This window comes from Aythya marila, assembly GCF_965140915.1.
Source record: "Aythya marila genome assembly, chromosome: 7".
NCBI lineage: Eukaryota > Metazoa > Chordata > Aves > Anseriformes > Anatidae > Aythya > Aythya marila.
Window position 1 is genome coordinate 35,128,160 of NC_139048.1, and position 24,288 is coordinate 35,152,447.

The window sequence follows — 24,288 nt, forward strand, 5'->3', positions numbered from 1 at the left end:
CACACCAACCGTATGAGAGGACCATACTCTATTATTGTGTGAATGACACATTGAGGCACATGCATTTTTAGTAAATTTCAGACGGATGCTATGGTGAGTTACTTTTAGCACCTGGTTTGGAATTTGCATGTATAATACGTATAACAAATCTGTTACCTCCTTTGTTTGACAGTATGCTCGTCTGTGTCTGAAGAGAGAATAATCATTTTACGTTTAGTAACAATTTTAATGGCTGCATATAATTAAGCCTAGGGCTTTCTATTCCAACTGTATAATAAATAGAGCTCCTTAAAATTCAGAGTAATGTCAACTGGATTTTTAGTTAGTCTTTTGTTGTTTGTTTTGTTTTGTTTCTTTTTTCACATCCAGGAATATGACATCCAAGAGAAGATTAACTTTGAAATCCGCATGCGAGAAGGAATCTGTAAATTACTTGCAGTGAGCACGCAGAAAGACCAACTTTTGCAAGCGGTTAAAAACTTGATGGTTTGCAATGCTCGTATACTTGCATACCGGGCAGAGCTACAGAACCAGCCTGGAGAGCCAGCCTCGTGTGGAACTGAGGGACAGTGAGTAAAAGCTCTAATGCTAATGGAGCATTACGAAGTGGCCTTTTGTGTGTGTGCATTGTTAGGCAGCCTGTCTAGGAAACTGGATTTAAACCCTTCTTTCTGTCTTCCCCTGTGCATACATTCTTTACAGTTGCTTTAAATCATTATTTTATAAGATCAGTCCAATATCATCCTTTTTATTTTAGAAAAGTAAATGCAGATCAACTTTTTTTTTTGGATAGATTTTATCATTGATGTTAAACAGAGGTTCAGTGTGTGAATAGACGTTTTCTTGATTACCTTTAGCAGACAAAAAAAAAAAAGCGTCTAACCTAGCCTGAGGGAACAAAACAAAATTGTCCAAGTCAAAATACATGTATTTCTACTTTTCTGTCTTTCTAATGTTGCTAAGGTCTCTTTAATGATGGAATCATCGTGGTTAATTGGTACCCTCTGCTGGTCACTTTGTTAACTACATCAAAGTGATAGAGTACAACTTCATCAATATGAGGAAAAGGCAGTTTAATAATGTTTTTATGTTATATTTCTTGAATGAGCTAACACACGTGATTTATTTGAATAACTTTATTTTTTGCCTAATGGAATAGACTTTGATGCAATGTTAAGAATTGTGGTGCAGAGATGTTATTACTGTAATGAAATACTATATTGCAATTAAGCATAGAAACTCCTCAAGTATATGTGCTTAGCTCCAGTGAATTGTATTTGTAGGAATAATCCTGCTGTTGTTTGCTTTCAAAAATGTAGATCTACAGAAAAAAAATATCGAAGGAGAGAATTGTATTTTCTGACTACATCAGCAGTTATTGTGAAAGATGCTTTTTGAAAACTAGCACTTGTAACTTGTGGTATTGTGTAATTATTGCAGTTGTATTGCTTTTTTCCTATGAAGTGATGATCTTTATAGTGATTAGTCTTTTATATTTTTAATAATGGAATAATATCAAAATACACATTTACACAACTCGTGGTCCTTGATGCCAGTGACCATAGGATGGTGATGGCACATGTCAAGAACAGGGCAGAGATACTTGGAGATGTATCTGAACAGCTGCATTATTTTCTTAAAGTCATGGTTAGCTGTCTTGTTCACTTGACTGGTCTCAGCTTAAAGCTCTGTCTTAAGGGGTCCTTTGAATTGTCACACAGGTCATTTGAAAAGAGATTCATGCCCTAGGGTAATTTATCTACCATTTAGATCTACCTTTGATTGTTAATAGTGTGTTTACAGTTCTTTTTTGGTATATGGTAGATAGTGGAATTTTGTTAAAGCTTAATTCAGATAAGATGATGATGGCTGAGAATAAATTCTAGAAGTGACTTGGGTTTTCAAATGAAGTTTATTCTTATTTCTCGTTACGTGTGCCTGCAGTCTGTGAGTTCTGAAGATAATCCAACTGCCTATAGAAGCACTATTTTAATCACTATTGGTAGTGATTAGAAAGTTTCATTTTACCCTATTTAGTTAGGTGTCAGGAGCAGTGGCAGACATAGCAAGTAACCAAAATTCTTTTCTATAGATTGTTTTGATGCAGTTTAAGGTTCATCTTGAGGTTTAAACTCTAGCTACTTAGCAAACTGTCTGCTTCACAATATTAACAAAACACTTTATTGTAATTGGGCTCTGTTAATAGAGGATGAGGCATTTCTCTGTAACCAACAACAGAATCGATAAATTAAGTTGTTCATTCATGGGTACAGAAGGAGTAAAGTTGATAATGTATTTGATTCTCTTGGAGCAAGACAGGAAAGATGAATCTACTTTTCTTTTAATAATCAGGTTAAATAAGCTTTGGAATAAGATCTTCTAGGGAATTAAGAAAATTGATGGTGTACCTTCCTTCCGTATTATCCTCAAGAATCTAATGATTCGTATCTTAAAGCAGAGAGACTGCATTTGACTTTAAGAAAAGACTTTGAAATGAGCTATAATATGGATACCCGATGTTTTTTAAATGCTTAAAGGGTTGAGTTATAGAAACGTAAATGTGTGGATCTGAGACCTCATTTTTTTTTTCCTTCTTTTTGGCAGGTTGTCAGGCACTGGGACAAAAGACCGGGTGGCATGCAGAGCAAAAGTTGCTATATCAGGTAAGTGGCTGGGTTGTCAACTTAACTGTAGCAGCCAATTGGCAGGGCAGTAACTTGTAATACAACATTATACAAACAAGATGATATTTTTGAAGTGCTTTTGTGGTTCAGGGGTGTAAATCCTCTTGTGCTTTAAGGTGATCTGTGCTATTAAGTCACACACTTGGTTTTAAAGATCCCACCTAGCATTTACATTTTCCTTTCAGGGACTTTCACAGTGGGAAGTGCTTTTTTTCTGTTTAGTGATAAACACTGAATACCTTTCAAAACTAAGTAAGTGTACATGTGCTGAATGTGCTGAAAACATCCTCTTCCTCCTACCTCTCCCACCCCTCCAACAAGCTTTTGATATGATCTAACAAACTGCAGGCGGAATTGTAACTAGTATGCAAATATAAATGTTCCTTAGCTAGTGCAGGTAACTACTAGAGCAAAGGTATAGTGGTATGGCTTCAATGCAAATTAGCAACAAGTATATTGACTAGTGATTTCCAGTAGGCTGATAAACAGTTTCCTTGTCTGGTCTCAAATTTCATCGCTATGAATTTATCACTTTATCTGTGCTATGTTCAGCATGCCTGTAGTTGCTTATTATGGCTGCTCTGCTAGCTTTTCTAACAGATCTGTCCGTGCTCCCTGAGCTGCTGCATTGAAAAAATACTGTAGAAGGGCTCACTACTTAAACTGTTTAAGTTTGTTCTGCATATTTTGACATATCTCTAAGAAAGGCAACTTCTAGTGGAAGAAGAGTGGTGATCACATGGTACAGTAATGTTTTCTGCCAGCACAGCTGTTTGCAGAATGTGTATCTGTCTTTCCTCCTTATGGTAGTTGGATGAAAGCATCTGTTTGCCTGTCTGTGCTATGGTTGTACCTGTCATTGGATTTATGGAGTTATCTGCTGTAAAAATCATATATACTTCTGTTATCTTCAGAACATCAGAATTGCAGAAGGACTTTTTAGTTAAAAAAAAAAAGAAAATAAAAATTGTGTAGGATGTGAAATACTAAGCTAGTTTTGATGGGACAAGAGGATATGAGGGTGAAATATTACCACTTATGTGCAATCTTTTAATGCTTTTGTTGTGTTACTAATATAACGGTTCTCAAACTGGAGGTTATGATCCTCAGAGATGTGGCATAGATCATGGAGAAGAGGTATCAACCGCTTCATTCTGAACTCAAGCCTGTGCGTGCTGGGATGCTGCCATGCCTCTTCAGATGTCAGGGAGCCTGGCCAGGTCCCGCTTACAGCAGGAAAGCCTAACTGGCCTCTGCTTAGAGATTTATGCTTTGTAGAGATCATCTGTTAACTCCTTATTTTCCACTGTGTGTGTCTGAGAAGCAGAGAACTGTTACATGGGAAGTAGTTACGTGTGCTTAACGAGAGCAGGAGCCTCTCTGTGAGATTCCTGATGGGAATCCTGGCATGATGCTGATACATGCATGCCCCCCGAGTTCCTCCTTGCATCGTCATGTGACCCATCATCCTGTGCCCATTTAGCATGCCAGATCAGGCCCTGCCTGCGTCCACAGCTGCAGCATGTTCACATCTGTGATGTCTTGTTATACATCATTCCGTCTTCCTCGTTCCTTGTGTAGAAAATTGAGCATGCTACATTTCTTCTCTCTTGTATGCTGACCCTCAGTGGATTTGCAGCTGGGGTTGTTCTGTATGTTTGGAACGCAGACATGCATATGCACACACCTGCCTTGCTAAAAATGCAGTTGTGAATATCAGCAGCAGAAATCAGGAGACATGAAGACTGAATTGGCTGGGAGAGGCTGGAAATGAGGGGTCAATGGTAAACCATGTAATATGAAAGGGCATGTAATTTAAGAATTGAGGATACAGAATGGATTTTTTAGGGGAAACTAATCCATCTACTTATAAATACATGTATATTAGCGTAACGTGATCAGTATGCATCAGAAGCTTAGGTAATTAAAAAAAAAAGTGTGATCATGTGGCCAACACTGAAAGTTCAGGAACAGTTTTTTAAGAGTACTGAGGAATGCACTCCCACAGAAAGCAACTGCATGTCAGATACTGAGTGGGGAGTGCATTCCTTAATAAGTAATTTTTCATAGTCCTTTTATTCCCCACATTGGTGTAAATTATGTAGTTTGTGTCTTACCAATCAATTATTTGTCAAAAGACAACACATTAAATGTTGATCAAAAAGCATAATCATAATTTAAAGTTATTCTGTGAAGTTCTAATAAATGTCAGAAGGAATCATTAGCGTAAAACCTGATAAACTGTAGTGCTTGAATGTATCAAATCTGAATCCACATGGATTTACAGCTAATTGTAACTGAAATTAAGATGTGTGAAAATAGATCTTTGTTTTTGATGAATGGCAGCTTTTTCAATCCACGGGTGAGTTGAAAACTGATTTTCAAGTAACATGTTAAACTTGTTCATGCAATTGACAATCTATATACTGATGACTTTCTGATTAAGGTGTAAATTTTTCAGCTAGTGTACTATTGGAAGTGACACACAAAACCAATCTTTAATCAATTACTGTAATTGTTAACAAGAAATATCAAGCGCATTAAAATTGTCGTTCAAGCCATGCTATGAATAAAGATGCTAAAAGGCTTTTATTGTATTTCTTTATTTTCACATATTTATACAAATTTACAATCTTTGCTTTTTAGGGAAGAAGTGTTCCGTACTTTGTCTCTAACAGAAATAAATATTTATATGTATATGTAGAGTTTAAGAGAGACTTCTGCAACTGTTTTAAGGAACCTATTTTTATCTGTTTCCTTACTCTAAAAATAATTAAAGGCTTTTAAAAATGCTTACTATGCAAATACATCTTTAGAAATGAAAGGCAGTTCCAGAAAGGGTGACGCTTTGATTTTTAGGAAGTTGTGGTGGTCTAAAGCTCTATACCCATAGTTCGCTGTGAAAGTTCATTAGATTTCATGAACACTTTTAAAATTAGATGACTTAGCAAGTTTCAAAATGGAAAATTTATGAGATGTTCCATAGTAACGTAATCAAAATTAGCTTAAATTAATATTTTTCGTTTAATTTAACTTCTGAAACAGTGACTATGTTTATGTAGCTTTACTTAAATCAACAAGAAGTTGAGTGTGTAATTCCCTGTGGGAATACATGACAAATAATCCGTCAGAAAAATAGCGTTACTGTTTGGCATCCTAGCATACTGTATGTGGATTTTTCCATTATCCTCATATGAACAGTGGAGTCAGCAATGCTGCTGCATAACGATATTGAAGATTTTTATCAAAAGACAGCTGAGGTATTGCTGTTCACTGCTGCCATCCTGTGTCGCTTAATATATTGCATATAATTTTACATCATCATGTTGTACTTAAGAAACCAATTTTGGATTAGGTGAGCCCCCACTGCATTTAGCTTGTAAGAAGGGATGAGTAAGAAACTGTGGATATAAACTTGTGCCCTCAAAACTAGAGGAAAAATATAACTCAGTGCTGGATTGGATTGGGTAGCTAAACTATAAAGCTCGTCAAAGAAGATACTTTCTTAATATTAAAATGACAGGCATGATTTAAAACAATGTTTCTGTAATTGCCTCTCTGCTGCAGTCCTGGTATAGAAGGATATTTTCTATTTAAAAAAAAAAAAAAGTTTCTGTAGTCTTTTTATGCCAACTAAGGCAATTCTAACTGGGTATGTGATTACAAGTGGTATTTTCTCTGTGGTTACCAAAACAAGACTTAAATGCATGCAGTATCAGTATCCTGATTTTTCCATTAAAACTGGATGTTTTTCCTCTTGCAGTTGGAGGAGTGTTTTCCAGCACCAGTCAAGCAGAGTTTCAGTTTACATCTTTGCATAATAATAGACTAAAATACCTCTCAAAACTATGTTAAGCAGCAACTCTAATATTTTATTTGGGGTACTTTCAAAGTAGATTTAGAATAGTCTTTATGCTAGCATGATTTATGAAAGAAAATGTCACTTCAGATTGAACTATGTTTTTTGATGTTGATAATAAAATTGAAAGAGTTCTACTGTTCATTGGGTAAAAGGTCATTTTACTTCCATAACACTAGGAAAAGAAAAAATAAACTTTTTGTATTTTATTTTGAACACAGTTTTGCAGTATTGCCTAGACTTTAATTTCCCTGTCTTTTTCCTCTCTGTAGATATCCGAATACCATTAATGTGGAAAGATTCTGATCACTTCAGCAATAAAGAAAGTATGTAAGATATAATGAACTGCTATGATAAATTTACAGGCATAAGCAATTGCTTAAAACTGCATGGGGAAGTCTGCACTTTTTTGATCTTTCAGTAGGTCCATATTTTACTCTGCTTGTTGCATGGTAGCTCTTCACTTGAAGTTGTTGATTGTAGCAAGCTGAGGTAGTTCAAAGTCCTATGGTTCTGTATATTTAAACCCTAGTTTTTTAAAAAAAGTCCTGCAGAGGAGACTTTCCAGAGGAATCAAAGCATAGTGATGTTAGTAACTAGATAGCTAATAAACTCCCAAATAAACATATTGTTCTATGCATTGTCTGCACTTGAAAGGGTATATTGGTGGTTGTTTCCAGCGAGAAATGTAAATGAAATTTGTCTGTTAGTTTTGAGTGGATTATTGATAGTCTTCAAGTACATGCATTTTGCTGTGTCATGGAGATTAACCCCAAATCCGTTCCAGCTGTCACGTGGCATTGATTTCAGTTTGGTTTTCAATAGGGTCAGAGGGGCTAAGCGTGGCAAAATAGTCTAATCCTATGTAGTATGTTCATAAAATGATGCTGACTTCGTAACAATTTTCTTTTTTTCCTTAAATGAATTTTATTAAACAAAATGGAATTTCTACTAACATTTCTGATGTTATTAGCATAAACTGCCACTAGATATCAGACAAAAAAAAAGTTGGGCAGAGGTAGGTATGTGAATGTTGTACCTATACAGTAGTTTTGGAAGCTCAATTATCATACAATCCTATGATATAAAACATAGGGTGGGAATAATTTGAGGGCAATGTCTTAGATGTTCAAATTGCCATTTCTTCTTTGTTGTTTACTGGAAGCATTTAGTATTGTGATGTGTTATAAGTGTAATAAAACATTTATTTGACTCTTCGCAGGATCACAGCGCTATGCAGTGTTTTGTTTGTTCCGAATGGGAGCTGAGGTTTTTGATACGGAGGTGGCTATTGTGGATAAAGCAATAACAGATATCTGTTTTGAAAATGTAACCATATTGTGAGTATAATTTATCTGTGTTGAATAAAATACAAATACCCCTGTTTACTTTTGAAAGCAGATATGACTGAATATGGTTAGCTGAGGTCCATTAGGTTTTCCTGTGAGCAAAGGAATCAGTAGAGTTTCTGTGAATTCCAGTGAGTGGTGGATCCCCACCTCTGGAAGGATTTTTTATGTAGAGAGTGATCCTGGTTGTAGATATACCACTTGAATTGTGTCTGTGTTTCTTTTTTTTTTTTTTTTTTTTCCATGCTGAGGCATTTTATTTAAAGATAAAACAAACTTGTAACTCATGGACAAAATCACATCAACATGAAAAACGGAAAGCACTATAAAAATACACTTCCGTAGGCATGAATGTTGCACTCAGTGTTTTAGGTATTCTGTGCAGCAGGCTATGGTCTCTTTTGATGTTCCCCCAAGTCACAGTTTCCCTAAATCGGATGTTACTTTCCACACCCCATGTTCTGTTATACCTATTTGAGCATGTGTTACATCTACAGCCCTCATAGTGGAAGAATACTAGACAGGAAATTACTCACTTATCTTTAAAGGTAACCTGGAAAGGAATAGAAAGGTGTTCTTATTTACTTTTATGTTACTTTATGCATTTTAAAGAGTCTTGAGAGACACTTAACCATTTCTCTTTTTCTATTTTTTCTTGTGTGCTGCTTTATTTTTTATATTAGCAATTTAGATTCAGTCTCCTGAGAGACTGACTGGAAATCTAGAACTACTGAAAACTTTAAATCAAGATCTTGAAAACTGAGTAGTTGAGAGAGCACAGATCCATAAATCAGACTTGTTCTTTAATACTTGTTCAAGTTAAAAGTGGGGGCAAATATTAAAATTTAATTCTTGAAAGATACAACTGTTCTTGGAGAAATGACTGCTATGATTTTCTGTGAAATATAGTGGGAAAAGTCATTCAAACTTCCCTTGTATGCCCAGAGATAAAGGAAAACTTACAAAAGCCTTTAGGATAATTTCCTTACGGATATGTAATGAATGATTTGTACCTGAAAGATGAGGTTAGGCTTCTAGTTTGATTAAGCATGAGAATATGAGAAATAGTAGAATTGAAAACAGACAACAGGGGGTGGGCAGATCAAGCAGCAGGTAATTGATGCTATGAATGACAAATATGTTGGTTGTGGGTGAGGGATTATTGAAAATTAAAATAAAAATCCTGTGAAGGGGCAACTGTGATATCGCTAAAAAAGTTCAATCTGATTTGGGGTCAGAGGCACGACAGGTTTTCAGCCATGTGATTTTTGCATAACAGTAGAGGGCAGATTGAAGTGTGTTTGCGTGTCTTGCCTGTGTATTTCCATAACATGATTTTTGTGTTTTTATTCCAGTTTTTAACCTAAACATTGAATTTCCTGTTTGCAATTGTTTATGGTTTAATTAAAACACCCATCTCATGACTTCAGCACAGTTACCGATGTGTACTCTGGTCTTGAATTATATTGTAACGAATATCTTTGTCTGAATCCGATATAAATCCTTCCCTTGATTAGCAATATATGTTATGTAATGTATATATTGTAGCAGCAGCATTCCTTGGCTGTGTAATACTAAGCTAATTAACAAATACTCTGAAACTTTCTCCTCACCCCCTTCAGTGATGAAGCAGGACCAGATTTCCAGGTGAAGGTTGAAGTGTATAGCTGCTGTACAGAGGAGTCTTTATATGGGACAAACACTCCTAAGAAACTAGCAAAGAAGCTTAAAACATCCCTCAACAAAGCTACAGGGAAGAAACTCAAAGCTGCACTGGAAGAAGACAGCACTGAGTCCCTTTTGCTCACTGACACAGTCATACAGTAAGACCTACATATGGATATTGTGATTTTTATCATATTTTTAAAATAGAAATGGGCTAAATATATTGTCGATATTTGGAAAATTGCCAAGAAAGTGATTATTTCTGTACCTAACCAGGTGGAAAAAAGTTAAATAGGAAATGAGAAAGTAGGTGTGAATTCCAACAGTGCAGCTCAGCCTCGGGGCCTGGTTCTGATCTTTAACCATGCAAGTAGACTTCAACTTTCTTCTGTACACCTGGTAAATCCGCTATTATTTACAAACTCAGTAATATTTTGATCTCTGGAAGAAAGGAAAATTGTGTGATCAGACTGCCTGTGTCCCTCTGTGTATTGATAAGTATATATCAATACTCTGGGGACTGATAGACATTGTATTATATAATATATTATTATATCTATTTATATTTCTATTTTTATTTAATTTATTTAAATAAATTATATTTATATTTTATATTTTATATAAAACATAAATATAATATATATGTGTGTGTGTATATATATACACACACTATATTATATAATATACCCATTGTATTCCTGCCCTTTCCCCTTTACTCCTTCCACATATTCTTGCACCTAGGCAATTTTGCTCATTCTTTACAGAATGGTAGACGTCTCTAAAAGTTACAGGTTCTGTGAAATGTCAAAGTGTGGTGTGTAGTCAGGAGAAACCTTTCTTGCACCCTTTCTCCTAATGAAGGTGACAGAGCTGTTTGCTGTGCCTGGGTGCTGCTGAGCACATGGGGGCCTTTCCACTTGCTGGTTTTCAGTGAAACTGTGGACTGGCTAGGGTATTTTACAGTTGCTAGCTGCTTAACAGAAATGTCTTTAATTGACTTTAGCATGGAACACTTTAAGAACACTTACTGGTTTCTCATGTTCACAGAAATATGTGGTTTTCCCAGTAATTCACCTATGTTTCCTTTAAAAAAAAATCTTAAGTCTTTCATGCATTTTTAATGAAGTTAACTGCCTACTAGTATTTCCAGGCTACTTTAATTTCATTGTGGTTTAAGCAGGCCAAGTACCTAAATTGTAAATACAGCTAATATTGTGTTCTTATTATTAGTTTTTAATAAGAAGGTAATTTTTACAAGATATTGCCTCTTTTTCTCCTTCCACTCTGGTGGCTGAACAGTAGGGAATCAATGTCTAATTCTTACCAGGTGTTGAGCAAAGTCTTAGTCTTGCTTTATATATCTGTTTGCCTGGATTATAAAAGGAAACATTAAAGCATAGTCTTTGTCCAACTGATATTACTGTGTACTGATGTTAGTGTTTCATTGTAAAATACACATCCAAGAGATCTTAGCCATAGAGCAAAGCAAATCTTATCACTAACTTTCCAGTGTGTTCTGCCTAATGACAATGTGCAACATCTTAGGTGATGTGCTTTCCACAGGCTCCAGCTGGGTGATGACGTTAGGTACAGTTTGCTTCAGATATAACCACAAGTTTATTTGCTGGCCATACTCTCTTGACTATAGATCATCTGTCTGTTGAGGAAGAAGCATCAGTAGACAGTCTAAACAGCTGTCTCCTCCCTTGGGTTTTGCTTTGGGTTTCTCAACTGTAATTTATTATATTTTGCTTTTCTCCATCTTTAGTTTGATTTTTCTACTGTAAATCATCATCTCACAGTGACTGTTATTTCTTAACAGAATTGAATGAGTAACGATGTGTTTAATAATGGCTTTGCCAGCTGATTAAAAAAGATTCTCGGAAAGCAAAGTTTAAATGCAGAAAATAAGTTGTCAATTTTTTTGATAGCCTCCTCTTGAGATTTTTATTATTAAGGCCTTGGTATGTAGCACTTAAAGAGTATGAAAGATTGCATCTTTCAAGTGTTCCCGGAGAATTTTACTGGTTCAGCAGGTGAAATTAAAGCACAACAACAAAAAAGGGAAATATCTCTATTTAAGAGCACCGTTTCTCTGTAGATTCCATTTGTATAGGCCTTTTCGTCTCAGAGTACGTGTGGGATGAGGTGGTCCCTTTTCCAGAAACTCTGTGATCCCTCTGTGTCAAACTCCTTGGCTTAGAAGGCTCCCTGTTTAGTGAGGAGACTGTTGGACTTGTTACTTCTTGGAAAAGCTTGGTGACAAAATGCTTTGAATGGTTGCTTCAGCTTGTTAATATCACTTTTTTATTATTATCCTCTCTGTTTTTAATTATCTATCTTCTCATTTTTATGCGGTTTTGCCTGCTTCATTTTTCTATTATTTTTCATCATTATTGTTTACATTTGTTGTAGAAGAAAATTGCTTAGTGCAGCTATACTACTGAATTCTAGTGGTTGCACTTTGACAAAGTCATCAGGGAGACTCCTTGCAGCACAAACATAGTCGCTTGCAGAACTGGCCTCCACATGGGCTTGTTGCTACTGCCCATTATATATTGTCCTCCAGTTGGCTGGAGGCATGGCTTCAGTGTCCTATCTTTTGAGTTGGAAAATTCAAGTTGATATTTTGCCAGAAGAACGTAGTCTGATCTAATTGCAACATCTTATATTTGGGTGGTTTTTATGACCTGAAGATTATATTTATTCTCACCTTTTACTATTTAAGATGTGATTGGAAGGTGAACATCTTAGGCATTTTTTTGACTTGCAAATCTTCCACTCTGTATATCTGGATGAGTAAAATAAGACTGGGATTTTTAACAGTAAGATTAATATTCCGGAACAGGTTCTGGAATCTGAGCTGTATTAATTAATATGCATTGATAATAGGGTGATATAGATATACCTTGTGCCAATGTCTTTTTAGCGATGTCAATGCCTCTGCATCTTGATCAGTAAACAGGTTTAACAATGAGCCTTTGCCATAGGCAGGCTGGGGATATTTTTTTTTGCAAAGTTATTAAGTGGAAAAATATTACAGATATGCAAAGTACTGTATGAGCTGCAGCAGGCAGATTGTTCTTTGCTGTACAAAGAAGCTGCCATTTAAGGCAGTTAGCTACTTCTGTGAAAAGTATACGCAAAACATACTTAATAATCCTGATTAGCCTGTTAAATTTGAAAAACAGTTGCAGATAAAACTTCTAAATTATATTGAAGTTGGCTGAAAGGAATGACTGTTATGTTTTAGAAAGAAAATGTTACTGTGAAGCATATTTTAAAAGTGAAGTAGCTGATTTTTTTTGGCAGGGTTGTTGTAGTAATTAGTCATGCTTTAGAAAAAAATAACTAAAATCAGCACAGAAGTTTTATCTGTTAGAAGAAACTGAACCTTTTTGTACTGCTTAAGTAGACTGGTAGTGTAGAGCTTAACTGGATGGCAAAACATAAAAAGTGGAGAATCTTTTGTTAGGGAGCAGTCTAGGAAGGAATATATTCAAATGCTGATGAGTTTTTGTTCAGATGTTTCTTGAAATGTTTCATAGCAGTGGTTCTTTGCACAGAATGCTAAAACATATTTAACTTTCTATTTATTTCCTTGAATTAGATGTGTAACAGACCTCCCGGCTAATGGTCTTAATATTTTTGCCTCTTCTTTCACTGGTGTTAGGGCTGGGTAGGGATCTGCCTTGTTCCTCTGCAGAGCCAAAGATTTTAAAACAGTATGTGCTCACTCTGCTATTAGGAAAGATAACATTTGGAAAACACGTATATATTTTTTTAGTGATATCAGTTCAGTATTCTGTTCTCACCTCTTGCTCTAGGCTATCTTATGCTATACAGAAGATATTTTAGGGATTTAATGCTAGATTGTGTTAGGGGGAGTAGTTAGTGATTCTAAGTGGTTTGTTTTCTTGTGAACTTTGTTTAAACTGCTATTAGCCAGGTGGAATTCTTACTGCATTGCTAGACTGTAAATCTGTTACTCTGTCTGAAGAGTATTTGGGGAAAAAGGTTAAACATGTACCAAATTTATACTGGTTTATTCCAAGAACTGCATTCCACATACTGTACTGAATTGCAAATGTGATTTTTTTTCTAATTTCCCTCTCCCCCCTCCCCCCAGGCAAAATCTAAAACAAAGATATAGCATTCTGAAACCTGGTGTCTACCTAGAGAAGAGAGATGCTTTTAGCATTCTTAAGGCGCAGGAGGCATGGAAGGCATAGCCCTTGTGCCTGGGTTTGGCATTGACTGGTGCACCAGTACAACTGAGCCATCTCGGAGGCAGTGGCTACATGAGCCATCTCCTGCTGGGTGGTGGGTCTGAGGGAGGGGGACATGGGAATTGCTGAGGGGACTGAGCTGACGAGGCCTTGTGGCATTGGCCTGGAAGTCATGGGGTGGGAGGGAACGGGCTACCACATGGGTTTTGTTCAGGTGGGCAGCTGAGCTCCAACACGGCTGCTCTCTCACTCCCCCCTCCAGAAGGGGAAAGGGGGAAAACACCACAACAGAGTGGAGGCAGTGTCAGAGATAAGGATACAGCAATCAGCTGACCAGACTGTGGGACAGTTCTTATTTACAAGGAAAGCTGGAGATGTGGGAGTTCTGTGGGAAGAGGCTTGGGGATGGCAACCTGTGGTCACTGGCAGGTGCTGCCTTGCATCTCAGCATGCTCCTGTAATCAGATGTGTTCTTGGGCACCTCTAGACTCCCTTTAATTTCTGCCTGAGCCATGCAAAGCAGAAATGACTTAATTGTGCCTTTTCTTTCACGTAACAGTGGAGCAAAGTACAACTTGCTAGCACATACCACTTTGGGGCTGGAGAGTGCTGAGGATGGTTTCAGGACCCACAACCTTACCATTACAGGAAATGGTAAGTACATATGGTACCAATTTAAGGAAATAAAAGAAAACAGAAACATTCTGCATTTCTCTATTGTGTATACTAAAGAGTTTAAAGAGACTATTTTTCTTGATATTTAATATAGAACAACTTTATTTAAAATATTTAACTCTTCTAAAACAGGCATCTATACATAGCTGAATAAACTATAAGTTGATAAAATTTCAAGTCCAGATGAAAATTTAATTCATCTGGGAGTTTCTTCTGTCATTTGCATCTGGATCTTATGTGAGCTGTAGCCATATACAAATTATTTCCCCCTTCCTCACAACTAGGGAAGGGTATCAGAGTGAAGAACAGCTATTTCCTCATCAGAATGATTTTTTTTTTTTTTTTTTTTTTTTTAATAAAATAAGCTTCAGTTGAGCTAGGCTGTTTCAGGCTGAGATTTAGCACAGGACATAAGCATGTGTGCTTGCAAATTGTCTTGGTTGCTGTCTTTCACTTCTGGGACAGTACAAATTGCTGGTGGCAGCAGTCAAGCGAGACGCTAACTTAGGTACTGTGATTATGCTACAAATGAAGGTGATATTTTAAGTAGGAAGAGTACAGTTTTTCATACTTCATCCGTTATTTTCTTAAAGTATAGCCCTTTCTGTAATCCATCCCCTAATTGTTAAACTAAGACATGGGCCTTTGTAGCTGACTGTCACTTCTGGGAACTTCATCTTTTACATGGGTAGATTTGATCCCAAAGAGAATATAAGTCTTTACACTTCATTCATTTTGAATATTTATGGGACATTTGTTTCTTGAAGATTTAGATGAAAAATTCTACGTATCTTTGATATTAATTTGTAAGCCTTTCTTTTATTACTCTTTTCTACTTTTTCTTCTTCAAATTTCTTTTTCTATCATTAATTTCCATAACTTATTCTGGTGAGAAATGACATACCTGGGTGTTTTGGTTCATTACAAGCATTTCTAAAACATGACTAAAGACAGAGTCATGTCAATGGAACGTTGCTTTACCTGCTTCTAATTACAGAAGAGAATGCCTTTGGCATAGCAGAGCTGAGTGAGGAGAGAGGCTGCAGTTTATTGGTAATTCCTTGGAATCCTGAATACTTTTCTAGTGCAGAAGACAGAAGTAGATACAAATTCAAGTCCTAATAAACAATTTGGAGCAAAGTGCTTACATAAAAAGCCATGCCCAAGTTGGGGTGGGCTCAGGGATCCTACTTGGATGAGGTGGCCAGTGTGCTTTTTGATTCAAAGTATTTCTAGCTGTGAAATTAGATTTAGAGCTACATTTCTTTTGTAACAATAACATGTTCTTGCAGAACACTATCTCCATTTTTACTTGAAATTCTTTTAGAACTTCTGATGATTTAAAAAAAAATAAAATAACTAAAGATCAGTCAATCTAATCTTAAGGGATGAAGTATATTTGAATGTAAAGTGTTTATTTATGTAAAAATGAATGTAAAAAGTTAAACTATATGTTTATGGGAAATATTCAGAACTGTTTGTGTGTGTGTGTGTGTGTTTTTGTGCTTTGTTTGTTGTTTGGTTGGTTGTGTGGTTATTTTTTTGGTCTGGTCTTTTCTCCCAGAGGAATCTTCTTTTTGGCTCCCCCTGTACGGAAACATGTGCTGCCGTTTAGTTGTTCAGCCTTCCTGTATGACTAGGGACATGATGGCAGGATTTCTGAATCAGCAGGTAATAAGATCTTGCTTGTGTTTATATCCTCTTCTATTAATAGCTGTCACACTCCACTGTTAAAACATTTGTTTTTTCCTGGAGTGGTTTCTTGAGTAGCTTATTTTTCTACCTGTCCTGCCTCTAGCAAGGGAGGGGATTCTACCTGACAGTCACTGTTTATAAACAGCATCTTTTTGTTCATTGTTTACAAACAGTGGCTAATAGTCAAGAAATAAACGTTTACTTCATGTGCTTATCAATAAAACTATTTAGGCTATTAAATACAGATCAAGTACAGTTGTTTCAGAATGCCTTTAGGCTGGTACTTGACGGCAGCAGTCCTAACAGTCCCATTGCTCCTACCCATGTACGCACCTCTCGTGCTAGAATGGTGAATCCAGCTCGGGAACAATATTTAAACTCATCCCTCCAAAAACGATTCATGTGAACTCTGCTAACTTCTCTGTTTTGGTTCGTTGCACAACTAGGCAAACAAGATGGTGATAAGTGGAGGGGCTGGTTCATCTGTCAGGAGTACTAAATTATATGGTCTAAACTGGTCATGAAACTATAATGCATCTATGAAAGCTGTTCAAAAAATCATTTGAGTATGGAGATTCTAGACAAATATCTTTGAATATACTGCATACTTCCAAAGTGAAATACTTTTTATTTCTTCTGTTGTTTAATAATGTAGCTAATAAAGGTGATCTTTTTCTTACTGTAGACACCAATTCTAGGCTTCAGTCTGTGTGAACCAGTAGATTCTGTACTGTGGGTGTCATAAGACAGTAAATCTGGGAAAACTGTAAAATACCAAAAGACATTCAAGCTATTGCTAGCATTTCAAAAAATGGTGATTCCAAAGTGTTCTGCAACAGAAGGCCTTTGTTTTAAGAAAGAATTAATTCAGTGTAGAGAAGTATTTTTGATCACACAGGCTAATCTGTGTGTACCTCATACCATGCTCTTAATTTGTAGTTTATGGCTGGCAATTCTCTGCTTCTTCTCTTTAGCAAATGATAGGAAGTTTAACTAGCTGGAGGAGGCTGTACTGCGTACTGAGAGGTGGAAAGCTCTTTTGTTATAACTCACCAGAAGAAATTGAGGCTAAACTGGAGCCAGCATTGACAGTTTCCATCAACAAGGTAAAAATGATTGTATGTGGGGCTTTTTTGTTTGTTTGTTTGCCTGTGTTTTTTTTTTTATAATTACTATTTTGAAAGAGGTTGTTTCTTGTTTTAAGACATACACCTACAGTCATTTTGGCTCTGAGCTGCTAGTATGCAGAAAGCTTTATAGGTAGGATATCAGTGGGATATGCTTCAGTGAAATTTGCAGTCGCTGAGTTTTTTTTGCAAGGGCATTAAATGTCTCAGCTGTGGATATAAGTTCCTTCTATTGCACTAAACTGTTGAACATAAAGGTGAAAAGGAGAATGTTTTTCTTTAGGAAGAGTGATAACTTGTTATATGACTGTTCCATTGTCTGCAGTCAGTTAGCAATGTTCTGGGAGGCTTTTGTCCTCAGCAAGGTGGAATTTTAACAAAAGCTTTTTTGTTGTTTTGTGTTATTTGGCCACAATCTTAATTAGAGGGAGAACTGGAAAATTGTTCAAAATATTTTTGTGCTTTAAAATAAGCTGCTTTTCTTAATACTGTTTTTGTACAGGGCATAATAACTTCGGACGTTCTTTACAGCATTATTACGGGGTTTTGTACCCTGATAGGCAAACTATGGATTTAAACCTTAAAATGTTTCTATTTGGCTAAAAATGTTAAGTATTTAATTTTAAATAACTATTTACATATTCAGTTTAGGAATGATACTGGAAGGGCCTTTCAGAATGGAGAGCATTAGAGTGAACAGATGATGACGGCACCAAAACCAGTTTTTGAAAGCAAGAGTTCGTATCACATAAGGATGAGCAGAGGAATTTAATGTTAATTGCAATTGGCTTAGCTGGATTCATCTTGCATAAGTAGACGGAAACATTTGGGAACTGTGTTAGGCATGGGTTGATCTGGATTCTGGTGCTGTACTTGTGTGACCACTTGATGCCAACGGTAACTCTAAAAGAAGCTCTCCCCCTTGCCAGTCTTGTTCTGGCTGCTGTGCTGCTGTATGCTGGGCAGGCAGTAGGGCAGCTGACTGATGAATTGGAGTAGGGAACTGATGTGGGTTAAAATTAGCTCAGCTGGGGGGGAAGGGTTGGCTTCAACCATGGTTCTCTTTAATGCATTCTTTTATCCAGATCTCTACATGACCACACAAGCATTTGTACACGGAAGGAGCTGGGGCAGGATTGGCAATGTGTAGGGACATAAAGCAACAAAGAACTGCTTCTTACAACAGTAATATCAGCTCTTGGTGGCTTTAAAGTTCCTGGAAACTGTGATTGCATTCTCACGTAGAGTAAAATCTCTCTATATACCAAACATTTAAACTAGGGATAACAATATGAACTGCTTTTGTTAGGATTTTTTAATGTGCTATGTTTTAAATTGATTCCTTAATTAAAAACACCTTTCTGCTAGTGCCTTATATTTTAACAAAGCCATCTTTCTCTTCCAGTTCATTTAAAAAAAATGTTTACACCACGGTACATATTCGAGCAGTTTGAGTTGCATACTTCTTCAGTCACTTTTAATTATGCTAGTCAAACTTTGTTATAACTCTGTTTTCTAGTTGTTCACAATATCAGTTAGGAAATGGTAAATTTTAGTAAAATATGGAGTGACTAAATCCATAGTTTAAAATGTAGCAGGAATATTTTTTAAAATTATCTGTCAGGATATCTTTCTAATCTTTCCTTAGGGTTTGCTGCCTTGGTCTATATCCTTGTTTTGCTTTTCCTTTTAAACTAACCATATTCTCCTAAGGCGTTTTACTCCTCTGAGTTACCATTACAGTTAGAATCTAAAATCCAGCTTAATAAGCTTTTGCTGGGAGACTGTTTGTGTGTTGGCAGAGTATCCTTACAGCTAACATGTACGAGGTACATAAATCATGTATCTTACTATTTTTGAAAAAATGTCAGGCTGCTGGAGAAGAAGACTATGAATCCTTCTTTATATTAAAGCCAGAAAAAAAAAAAAAAGCAATTTAATACATTTGGATACTTCAGTACTTAAACAGTTTCTCTTGAAAATAATGAAATGGCTGTAGGTTTTTGATTCTTTTACTATGAAACTGTCTTACAGATTAAATGAACACAAGCTAATCATATGGGCTTGTCTGCTACATGTTGTTGTTGAAACAGCAATTTCAAAACCAAAGTTGAGATTGAAAATCAACTCTAGATGGCCTAACTAAATGTCTTCTATTTGCATACGTGGAACTGTCATTTGTAATGTGAAGCTGGTCCTTTACATGTAATTGCAAGACACTTTCTGAAAAGCAATGAAGTCATCTGGATTTATGAGAAACTCTCTGGAAAATATTCACAATGATAACCTTATTTCCCATCCCTTTGAATCGAGACTTGAAGAAGCCATTAAGACCACCAAAGTCATTACTTCAACTTCAGATGACTTCACTGCTACTGCTGTTGAGCAAGAATGGTTCTGCAGTTCCTATTATGCAAGTGTTACTATTATTGTTCCAGCCAAATGTAATTATAACGTATTATATTGCACAACTAAGTAGGAAAAGAGAAATGATATTTTCTGTAGCGAAGAAAATTTGCTGGAATCCAAGCTGAACAAGAAATGTTCCTTATGGTCCAGTTCCTAAAATTTTGTATCTTTCTTTAGTTTTAAATGAATAATAAAGGCTTTGCCTATGCGTGATAGTTTAGCAAATAGGTGCACGTACCAACAGTTCACATTTGTTGCTCAGTATCCTGTTGTAGCTCCTTCATATATTATAAAACTCTTCTGTGACATGGGTGTGGAAGCTTCAGGAATGCTAGGACATCACTTTAAATGAACGCAGGCCCATGACTTCTTCCCTGGCATGTTTTGCAAGTGCCCTCTTTGATCAGGAGCCGTGCAGTGCAGCAGTTCTAGAGCTATCTCCATGCTTGTACTAGCTGTTGAGGTGAGCAGGGGGAGGAACAAATGTTTTCAGCCTTTGGCTAAGGCTTCACAGATACATCGCTAAACAGCGTAGTAGGAGTGAAAGGAGAAAATCAACCTGATGCTTCTGTAGACTTCCTGCGAATGACGGCTCTTGTTGGAGCATCTGTTATGGGTTAGGTCAGGCAGAGAAACTTGTTGGAAAATGTAGTGATGGCTGTAGCAGTATAACTTCAAGGGGACCGTGCAGTGTTTTTAAGAAACCAAGAAGTACACCATGGGACTGGAACAGAAGGGTATTGATACTAGTTCTTAACGATGTGAGCGTTTAGGGAGCCAGGACAATATTTGCTATGAATGTCAGGCAATTCCAGCACTGGTGCAGTAAGAGCATCCCTGAAATTATCAGTGTTGTGTGTAGTAATGTTGCTGTCCCACTGTCTGACTTAGACAAGCCTTTGTACATGTGAAAATACAGCACAGATCAGTTAAATGCCCCCAAATATCTCGTGTTGTATTACTCAGTTTAGTTCTGCAATTGCTTGAAAATGACTGCATGTGGCAGGGGAAGCAGATACAATACCCAGATACCACGCAGTGGACCTTGTAGCACACATGCTCAAATTAAGTGGTTAGGAAACTATGCTTTATGGCTCCCTCGTGCCCCATGGAGTGCTGGCTGGTCATATAATGATGTCTCCTCACCCTGGTATTTGGCTGCTGCATTGCACTGATGATAGGTAAAATGCTACAGCAATATATCATAATATAGCTCCTTCATTTTATACTTATCCACGTTTCCACTGGATGGTAAGTACTGTGGGGTGTTACGGTAATACAAGTTCACAAAACAATGAAGATGAAAGGAGGGAATAAAGCTAATCCGGTAGATTTGGTCTTATGTATTATTATTATTGAAAACCATGATTTTTAAAGTTAACATTACAGCAGAAACCAACACATGAACAGATTATTTTTTTGTTTCCGATGTTGTGTTTTTATTTCTTGATTTGTTGTTTGGTATTAAAATCCATAGAAGAAATTTGCTACATGCATTTCGGTTTGTTTAACCTTAGAGCAGAGGCACAGAACTGGACTTTCAGTATTTTTCTCAAGAACTCTAATTTGTTTTGATGTCTTGAAGTGATCTTTATAAACTCTGCTCATCAGTGTTTCAGGATTGGCTTAGTAGGAAATGGCTGCACCTAGCAATAAAAAGCTTCTTTCTTTTGTTTTTGTTTAACTTTGCTTAACCAATGAGCTTTCCAGAGAAGTGTTGTCAGGCAAAGAACTTTTTCATTTGCGGGGAAAGGTATAGACGAAGGCTTGTTACTTACATTGTGCTTAAAAAAAAAAAAAAAAAAAAAAAATCATTTTCCCCACTTTCAAAAAAAAAAAAAAAGTCTATAGAATATAGAGAATGTAAGACTAGCCTCAGCCTCCCCGAAGGAGTCATTTGAGTTCAAGATTCAACTCAGTTTTCCTGCTGCAATCAGCTGGTTGTTCTGGTCTTTACAAGAGCAAGAGAGCTCAGCTGGTTAGCAGACTTGCTTCAGTTATCTATAAGACTGGGAAAGGTTGGGCAGTTTTATAACATGGTACTTTAAGTCACTTTTTATTTTTTTTTTTTTTTAAGTGAAACTGGGCTCATGGTGTAATTCACCCAATTCATCAGCCCATTACTGTAATGGCATCTTGTATCACTCTTTAAATATTCAAGCATCAGGTATAGGTTGTTGCATGAGGATTTATCTCCTTTGAATAATAACATAGTTGTGGAATAAAACCTGCAGCAAACATCATTAAATAAACTTGTGTGTATGGTATGCTTGAAGTTCGTACCTGTCAAATGTTAATCTATTTGATTTAATTTTTTTTGCTGGTATCTATGGTTACCTGAGTTAATGGGATATAGAGCACTTATGGATGAATTACTTCATCTCCTATTTTTAGACAGAAGAATTTAAATGAGCATATCCATCAGATATGCTACAAGCAGCTGTTAGTTATTTCAAACGTTTACTTCAGCAATGCCTTGAAAATCTGGGTAATATTCTATGGAAAAACTTCGGGTTTTCTGAGTATCGGAACTAGGCGTATCCCCATGGGATCTAATGTGTAAACTTAATTTCTGTAGGTGTATATTTGACATCTGTAGCAGACTTTTGACATTTGGTTGGATTGTGTAAGAAGCAACATGGCTGATCTGTCCCCACTGTACCTTGAGGAGTGCCCTGAGGCCACCTGGGGGTCAGTTTTGCTGTCTGCCCAGACAGTGAATGCAATTCTGGCTGTAGCGGTCAGCCTCCTTCGAAACACAGGGTGCTCTGCGTGCCACCTTTGTGTAGCACCCAGCTGCTGCACGTCCTTACCATGCAGGAGGCTCCAGGGCTGGCTGGGTCTAGGGTGCCAAAACAGATCATTCTAGTGGGATTTGGGATCATGGTTCTCTCCTGGGCTATGCTAGTGTTATAATAGCCCATTGCTCGTTTGGCCTGGTTGAAATGTATGTGCAAAGATATTTCAGGGGGTATGGTTTTACTTTTGGAAATAAACTGGTGGTAATTATTTTCATTTGTTCAACACATTGTGATGAACAGCAGTGTTTTCTGGAAAATTTTCCAGTTGTGCTCTGTGAGACTTCTATTAAAATCTTTTGGTATCTTACACATGAAAAATACATAAACAGTTTTTTTTACTGAGTTAGTGGTAAGTGCTATTTTTTACTGTAGTAATGCCGTAACAAAGAAACTAGATGCTATGAAAATACCACTTGGATCTAGTCTAGATGACAAAAATCAGTTGAACTATGTCCCTGAACAGAAGGAAAAACCTCTAACAGTGCTGCTGCATGATGTTTGTGATATTAGTTGAGTGTTAGAACTAATGATTTGTTAGTTCTGAATGACTTAATATTATGTTTTTAATTGTTTCCATCTAGCGCGCTCTAAATAAGGCAAAACTAAATTTTGAAATGACAAATAGGATTATTTTGTATATTAGACCAAATTTTTTTTCATTGGAAATCTGTTCAGTAGAACTATATGAATTACTTCTACAAATGCTACTTTAAATGTGGATGAGGTATGTTTTTTTTTTTTTTAATTACGTGTCACTGTAGCATTAGCCCTGAACGTCCTGATTCACTGAAATGCAAGTAAAATAATGTATATTTAGAATCCATTGCGTAAAAAATGACCCACAGGAGTACACTAGGAGACCTAACTGTAAAAATATGCTTGTCCAGATGAAGATTTTGGAGAAAAGGAGCTGGCTATTGCTGTTACAGGTTATTCACTGAACTGGTATGAAGAAAGATGAGCTGTGTGAGTGAGATGAGCTTGTAAAGGCAGAGGGAGGGGGAACAGAACATACATTCTGTAATTTAGACCTGGACTGCAATATTTCTGCTCCATTCTCTTATTTTCATATATTGTGTCATTTGAATTGTTTTATGGGAAAATATTTTTTATAAGCAATTACTGACCTTACTTAGTTCCTTTTTTTTTTTTTTTTTTTTTTTTTTTTTTTTTTTAAATAAAAAGCCAACTCATAGTGCCATTACACTGTCATTGGCCATAAGTTGATATGAGTGAGCTGAAGCAATAACTCATTACCACAGTTTGTCGTTTGTAGGAAACCAGAATTCGAGCTGTGGATAAGGACTTCAAGAGAAGAACTAGTAACTTTTCTGTTATCAACCCTGTGTCTGGAGAGGCTGTGACTCAACTTTTTGCTACTGACAGTAGGGAAGAACTTCATAACTGGATGGAGGCTTTCTGGCAGCACTTCTATGATCTGAGTGAGTAAGGAGGCAGTGCTGGCACTGTGCCCTTCCAGAGGGATGTTATGTAACATCAAAGGAATCTTTGAACAATTTGAATTGGAATTGCCTCATAATCCTTTGTTTGCAACGTTGAGAAGAAAAATGTTCTTTGGAATAATATTGGGTGGTGGTCTAAGCCACTGGAAGACAAATATTTAACTAAACCAGTGTCCGCATGTTCAGGCTGGCTTTTTGCAGGAAACCAGTAGTGGAACAAGTCCACCAGTCTCAAATGAACTTGGCCTCTTTTAGCAACGTTCTGGATATTTTTAAGGACTGCTAAATTCTCACCATCTCTTCTTCCACTGTAGCTGGGAGGATCCACCTCT

At 36.6% G+C, this 24,288-nt stretch overlaps 1 protein-coding gene across 1 annotated transcript in view; it reads left to right on the forward strand.

The window, feature by feature from the left end:
• Nucleotides 1-408: 408 nt before the first annotated feature.
• RTKN2 (rhotekin 2) overlaps nt 409-24,288 on the forward strand; it is a gene marked incomplete at its 5' end in the record, with an annotated part of 28,981 nt that continues 5,101 nt past the window's right edge. Inside the window, 9 exons of the mRNA XM_082764304.1 lie at nt 409-569; nt 2,605-2,663; nt 6,816-6,869; nt 7,766-7,883; nt 9,515-9,715; nt 14,346-14,440; nt 16,026-16,132; nt 17,131-17,262; nt 23,770-23,935. Coding sequence (XP_082620430.1) covers nt 409-569; nt 2,605-2,663; nt 6,816-6,869; nt 7,766-7,883; nt 9,515-9,715; nt 14,346-14,440; nt 16,026-16,132; nt 17,131-17,262; nt 23,770-23,935 — 1,093 coding nt within the window. The remainder of the gene's footprint in view (nt 570-2,604; nt 2,664-6,815; nt 6,870-7,765; nt 7,884-9,514; nt 9,716-14,345; nt 14,441-16,025; nt 16,133-17,130; nt 17,263-23,769; nt 23,936-24,288) is intronic.